The 5,797-nt window shown below is 49.7% G+C and overlaps 2 protein-coding genes and 1 long non-coding RNA gene across 3 annotated transcripts in view; 1 reads left to right on the top strand and 2 right to left on the bottom strand.

Moving 5' to 3' along the window:
• atp6v1g1 (ATPase H+ transporting V1 subunit G1) overlaps window positions 1-1,838 on the bottom strand; it is a 4,631-nt gene extending 2,793 nt beyond the window's left edge. Inside the window, exons 1-2 of the mRNA XM_008298011.1 lie at window positions 1,665-1,838; window positions 215-315 (exon numbers count right to left, since the gene is read on the bottom strand). Of these exons, the coding sequence (XP_008296233.1) occupies window positions 215-315; window positions 1,665-1,746 (183 nt within the window). The 5' untranslated portion in view covers window positions 1,747-1,838. The remainder of the gene's footprint in view (window positions 1-214; window positions 316-1,664) is intronic.
• Window positions 1,788-5,797, top strand: part of LOC103369325 (uncharacterized) — a 10,135-nt gene continuing 6,125 nt past the window's right edge. The window contains exons 1-2 of the long non-coding RNA XR_520823.1: window positions 1,788-1,858; window positions 4,538-4,539. This is a non-coding gene — a long non-coding RNA (uncharacterized LOC103369325). The remainder of the gene's footprint in view (window positions 1,859-4,537; window positions 4,540-5,797) is intronic.
• The window catches only part of LOC103369323 (probable GPI-anchored adhesin-like protein PGA55), a 6,553-nt gene continuing 3,150 nt past the window's right edge, over window positions 2,395-5,797 (bottom strand). Inside the window, exon 2 of the mRNA XM_008298012.1 lies at window positions 2,395-3,394. Within this exon, the coding sequence (XP_008296234.1) occupies window positions 2,487-3,394 (908 nt within the window). The 3' untranslated portion in view covers window positions 2,395-2,486. The remainder of the gene's footprint in view (window positions 3,395-5,797) is intronic.

Here is a 5,797-nt window from a genome sequence, read left to right as displayed (position 1 = left end):
TTCCTACATTGTGCCCTACATGGTTTCCTACATCGTGCCCTACATCATTTCCTACATTGTGCCCTACATGGTTCCCTACATCGTGCCCTACATAGGGGTCCCCAAACGGGGAGTGACAGGGAGTAACGGGAAGTAACGGGAAGTAACGGGGAGTAACGGGGAGTAGGGAGTGGGTGGATGGCTGGGACACAGCCCAGGACAGTAGAAGTCTTACTGCAGCCTCCTTGGTCTTGAACTCTTTCTCTCGCTGCAGTCGATACTGTTCGATCTCAGCCTGAGCTTCTTCCTTGGCCTGCTTCAGACGACGGTTTTTACCTGCAGAGGGCGACAGACACAGACAGAGTTACTCTAAACAGACTGTCAGAAGCAACCTGAAGATTTCTGTTTTGGGTTTTTCTGTCTTTAAAAATTGTTATTAATTTCTTGAGGTCAGAGATGGGGAGTGCTCTCGATCCCATGCAGTTTGCTTCCAAAAGCAGCAGGACCTGGACACACTCCATCAACAGCTGGAGGACTCCATGTGCTCGTCTTTAACGGATTGATTTTAGTCGGCCGTTTGTTTTTTTGGCCTTTTGGCTTCATTAGATAGGACAGAGAGAGAGACAGGAAGGTGGAGGAGAAGAATGGGGAAGGCCCGGGCCATGAGCAGGACTCGAACCCTGAACACGGGACGCCAGCTCAACCAGGTGTGCTACATGAACGTCACTCTGACATCAGGTGAGTCTCACCTGGACAAGACCAGAGAGTCATACAGGTGTCACTGCTGAACCACCTGCTGTCCAACCAAAGACACCACATCTAAGATCACCTCCTTCTGTTCAGTATTTCAATATTTGGTTCAACGAAAAGAACGTCCATTTAGAACCGGACCTCATCACGTGACTCACTGCAACTGGATTTATGTGAATGTTCTGAACACACACGACAGCTGGACCTGGTGCTCTGCTGACTCTGACTCATCACCTGATCCTGCATCACGTGATGCATCAGTGCATCCCATAATACAACTAAAAACACGGAACCCCTCCGCTGACCAGCACCGGAGCAGAACCATGTCAAGTTCGTCTGTGTGAAGTCAAACCAAACTCCATTCAAAAATTAGAGCACTTTTAGTGTTTGTTACGGATCTGACAAGTTCGGGCCGCAGTGACCCACATGTTCTGGGTTTCTGCTCAGAGGTACCGACACCGACGTTACTCCCGCAGAGGTTCGGGTCACCGAACTGCAGTATTTCTGCGGTTCTTACGGGCCATACGGAGCGGGCGGCGAGCGGGGCAGCGCCGAGTCTCGCCCCCCCAGAGGCCCTGTCGGCGGACAGGACGGCGGGCTGAGAGCCGATGAGCAGAGGGGACGCTGCTGCTGCTGTCCGGACCGGTTCCGGTCGGTTCTGAGCTCAGGAAACTTTGAGCAGCAGCACGATTCTCTAAAACTCACGATTGTTTAACCGAGTTCAGCTGCGGCCCGTCTGCCTGCACACGCCGCGGTGCTACTCGTTTCTGCCGGGTTCTACCGGGTTCTGCTGCTTCCCGCCGCCTCCTGCGGCACGTCGGTTCTGTCTCGGTGTCTGCTACAAACACGAACCGGGAATGTTCGGGGTTTTCCTGCTGTCAGCCGGGTCTGGCTGCGGCGGGCCGCGGAGGACCGCAGGCCGTCGCTGTACTCACGTTTGCGGGCCTCGGCCACCTTCTCGGCCGCCCTCTTCTCGGCCTGCAGCAGCTGCTGGATGCCCTGAGACTGGCTCGCCATGCTGGGTCACAGAACTGCGGACAGCGGCACCGAAACGGACGGAGAAGCGGAGGACCGAACCGGAGGAAGGTCGACGGAGGATCAGAGTTGTTCCGCAGTCAGCTGACCACACGTCACGCTGCGACCGGTCACGTGATTCTGTCACGGGGTGTGNCCAGAACACCTGTCAACAGGTGCAGAAGTCTGACTGAGAGTTACAGGAACACCTGATGGCAGTGATTGGCTCAGAGGGTTGTTCAGCTACATGTTAGTTCACGGCTCCCATCAGGATGGTTGTTGTTTTTTTTGTTTGTTTTTGTTTTTTTAATATTGCTGTTGAACCACAATTCAGAAGCAACGTCATGATGTATAGCTGCTGTAACGAGTAATTTCCTGTAAAAGGATCATTAAAGCACCCTGTGATAGGCTGGTTACCTGTCCAGGTGAACCTGTCTTTGCCCTCAGTCAGCTGGGATAGGCTCCGCCCCCCATTACCCTAGTGAGGATTAAGCGGTGTGTAGATGATAGATGTATGGATGGGATCATTAAAGCAACCTATCCTATGCTGTTTGTGATGTGCAGCTCATGTTCCTGTTATAACTCATGAGCAGCTTTCTGGATGCGACCTGTCTGATAGAGCTCATGTTTGGACTGAAAACAGTCGCTGCATTGAACACAGACGTTGGAACAGTTTATTTGAAGGTAATTCGATACATTCTGATTAGATTTCTCATACATGACATGACACATGCTTTGTCTCTCTACAGCACAGTAACATCGCATAAATCAGTGTTTCCGTCGTCTTCCTGTGGACGGCTGATCAGGGCGATCTCTTCTGAGCCTGCCTTTTGATCTCCACTGCCGTCTTGCTCTGCAGCACTCTGACCTCCATCACTAGCACTGCTGGTGTCCTCTTCATCATTGGTCTTGCTCTGGCTGTTCTCCTCTTCCTCCTGTCTGTTCAGCACACTCCCCCTCAGATCCTCCCCCTCCATACTAGAGCTTTCGTCTGAAGTTTCGCTGTCTTCCTCCTTGGGTTCTTCCTTGTCTTCATCGCTCGTTTCACTGCTACTTGCTTCTCCCTCTCCACCTCTTTCCTGTTCTGCCTCCTCTGTCTGTCCTCCATCCACTTCTTCCACATCGTCCTCCTCTCCTGTCTTCCCTCCAGGCCACAGGCGAACACCCAAACGGTCCTCCAGGTGTCTGATCCCGGACCTCAGTCTGTCTCTCAGACCCAGTACAAGCCTATCGACACAGCTTGCCTCATCTGGCTGCTGATTCTTTATGTGATGGACGCATCCCACAACCAGCATCAACGCCACAATGAGCAGCAGACTCACAACTATCCAGGATCTACTGTTTGTGCTGGAGGGACTGGTTGTTGTTGAGGCGGATTGGTGACGCTGGCTAATTTTAGTGACTTGTGGTGATGTGGCTGATGGCTTATTTGTGGGTGTTGCTGCAGGAGTCGTGTTGCTGACCTCTTTCCCTGCTGGTATATTATTAAATGAAGAATTTTCTCCAGAACCAGATGGTGTATTATTTGGAGCGGTAGAGGAGTGATTGGTGGAGTTGGGTGGTGTTGAACTCGTAGAAGAAGACGATGCAGGAATCAGGAGAATCAGGACGAATAAAGACAGAACGGGGAAGGCTGTGGTCCTCATCATGTCTGTGTGAGTCCGTGAACAGAAACAAAACAGAAACACCAGGTTAGAATGATGGCAGGAAGCGGTACTGACATTGTAGGTCTCCAGCTGAACTGTCCAGTTAAGTCACAACCTACAGCCAATCAGAATCCAGATGTGTTGGTAGCTATAGGATAACAGGACAATTCCATTTAAAATCAACCAAATCTAAAACATGTTTCCACCTGAAGCCCTCAGCATCTGCTGCTCTTCATGTGCAATACCTTCAGCATATTTAATGAAACATCTGATCTTCAGTCTATGAATGATCTCCCTGTAGAGGATAAAAAGGTGTTCTTCACAATCTGACAGCAGAAACAGGCCCACAGAACAATCGGACAGAACCAGAAGTGAACCGCATCAGAGGAGAAACGAGCACCAAAAGGTTGCAAACAGGTTTCAGTGTGATTTGTTCAAACTGTTCAATCAAACACGTGAACATCAGTGTTGTTTCTACAATTCAGCAGCTTTAAAATGTGACTCTTTGTTTTGACACAGAAGGAATGATGACTGCAGGACACACCTGGAAGCAGACTCAACTTCTTCTTCCCATGTACAGCCACTAGTGTTTACCTACATGTTATGGGAACACATTTTGGGCCTGTAACCTTTCCACTCAGCTTTAATGAAACTTAGAGAAACTTAGAGAAACTTGCTTAAACATTATTCATGCAGATGCAGTATTTTTCCATTACAAGCTTTTTTTTAAAAAAAANGTGCTAACCACTGCGCCACCCTGCAGCCCTGTGTGTGTGTATATATACAAGCAAAATAAATAAACCAAAGTGTCAAATAGTGTAAAAATATATACACGAGGTGCAGAGTGACCAGTTGGATTGGCCCATTGGGTCTGCTGTTTGATGTCCAGCAGGCGGACGGCCTGAGGGAAGAAGCTCCTCCTCATCCTCTCTGTGTTTGCCTTCAGGCAGCGGTAACGCCGCCCTGGTGGCAGCAGAGAGAACAGTCTGGGGCTGGGGTGAGTGGCTCACTGAGATCTTCCTGCCTTTAACCTGCATCGTTTGGTGTTGTTGTCCTGCAGGTTGGGGAGGGTGGTTCTGATGGAGCAGAAGATGAGGGCAATGGGCTGGTAGTCGTTAAGACAGCTGTGCACAACATGTCTGCACCAGTTGTTGTTGGTCATGAGACAGACGCCCCCGCCTCCAGACTTGCCCGACTCAGCCGTTCTGTCCATACGATGAACTGTGAAGAACTCCGCTGGTTGAACGGCGTGGTCCGGTACGGTGGGGGTCAGCCATGTCTCCATCAGGCAGAGGATGCTGCAGTCTCTTGTGTCCCTCTGGTACCTGATCCTGGCGCTGAGCTCGTCCAGCTTGTTGTCCAGGGACTGGACGTTGGAGAGCAGGATGCTGGGCAGTGGTGGTCGGTGTGCTCGTAGCCGCAACCTGTTCCTGATGCCGGCTTGTTTCCCCCGGGGCCTGTTAGGCTGCCGGCGTCCTGTGCTGTTGTTGGGGGGCCCGCAGGATCTCGCTGGGCCAGGACGCATCAGCAGAGAAAGTAGTGTAGTGTGTTAACAAGCCAATATTCACCAGTGCGTCTCTGTCGTATCTGATACGATGAGGACACAGCATGGTGAACGCTGTGCTAAAAGTTTAATAAAAAGTTAAATTACAATTTTAAAAAGTTGTAACGGGGCTGGAGCAGAGAAAATCATCTTTCTTCCACACTAGAAGGTACAGATGTTACACAGACTCTTGAGTGTTTCTTAATGTACAAACAGTGATAAGTGACAGGCTGAATGTGTTGATGAGGAGATGCTTCAGTGTTTCCTACTGGGATCAGAGGAGCTTTATTCTGAAGGAGCTGCAGTCTGTCAGAGAGGATGAATGTCCTGACGAACCTGCAATGTTTTATTCTAGTGACTGGGCGACACAGTGGAGCAGTGGTTCAACTATTGCCTCATCAGCCTCTTTAGCCTCTTTAGCCTCTTTAGCCTCTTCTGCCCCTTTAAACTGGCTCCCAGTATGTTCCAGTCCAAAATGGACTTTTATCAGTGAACATTTCCTGGGTTAGTTGCATTGTTTCTGATTTTCTTTTCTCGGTTCCTCTCTAACACATGTTGGTTTTATTCACCATGTTGAGCTTGTTTCTGTTAAACTCTGAAGCTCTTCTGGCTCTAAGCTGGATTTCTAACCGTTTATTTCTGGTCGCAGGTTCTCAGCAGCAGACACCCTGCTTCCTGATTTCACTCCACATCTGCTGTAACATCTGGTTCTGAGCAGGTCTGTTGTGTCCTATATGGTACCTCTTGTGGTGGAACATCCCATAATTGTTCCGATTATTCCCCAGATGTGTGATGGCTGCAATAAAGCCTCTAATAGTTTCTTATAGTTTTATTTGCTGCAGCACCTTCATTCTATCTATCTATC

The sequence above is a fragment of the Stegastes partitus genome, unplaced genomic scaffold (genome assembly GCF_000690725.1).
Source record: "Stegastes partitus isolate 25-593 unplaced genomic scaffold, Stegastes_partitus-1.0.2 Scaffold1271, whole genome shotgun sequence".
NCBI classification, from domain to species: domain Eukaryota; kingdom Metazoa; phylum Chordata; class Actinopteri; family Pomacentridae; genus Stegastes; species Stegastes partitus.
Note: the sequence above shows the minus strand (reverse complement) of the source record. Positions and strands in the feature narration are given on the sequence as shown.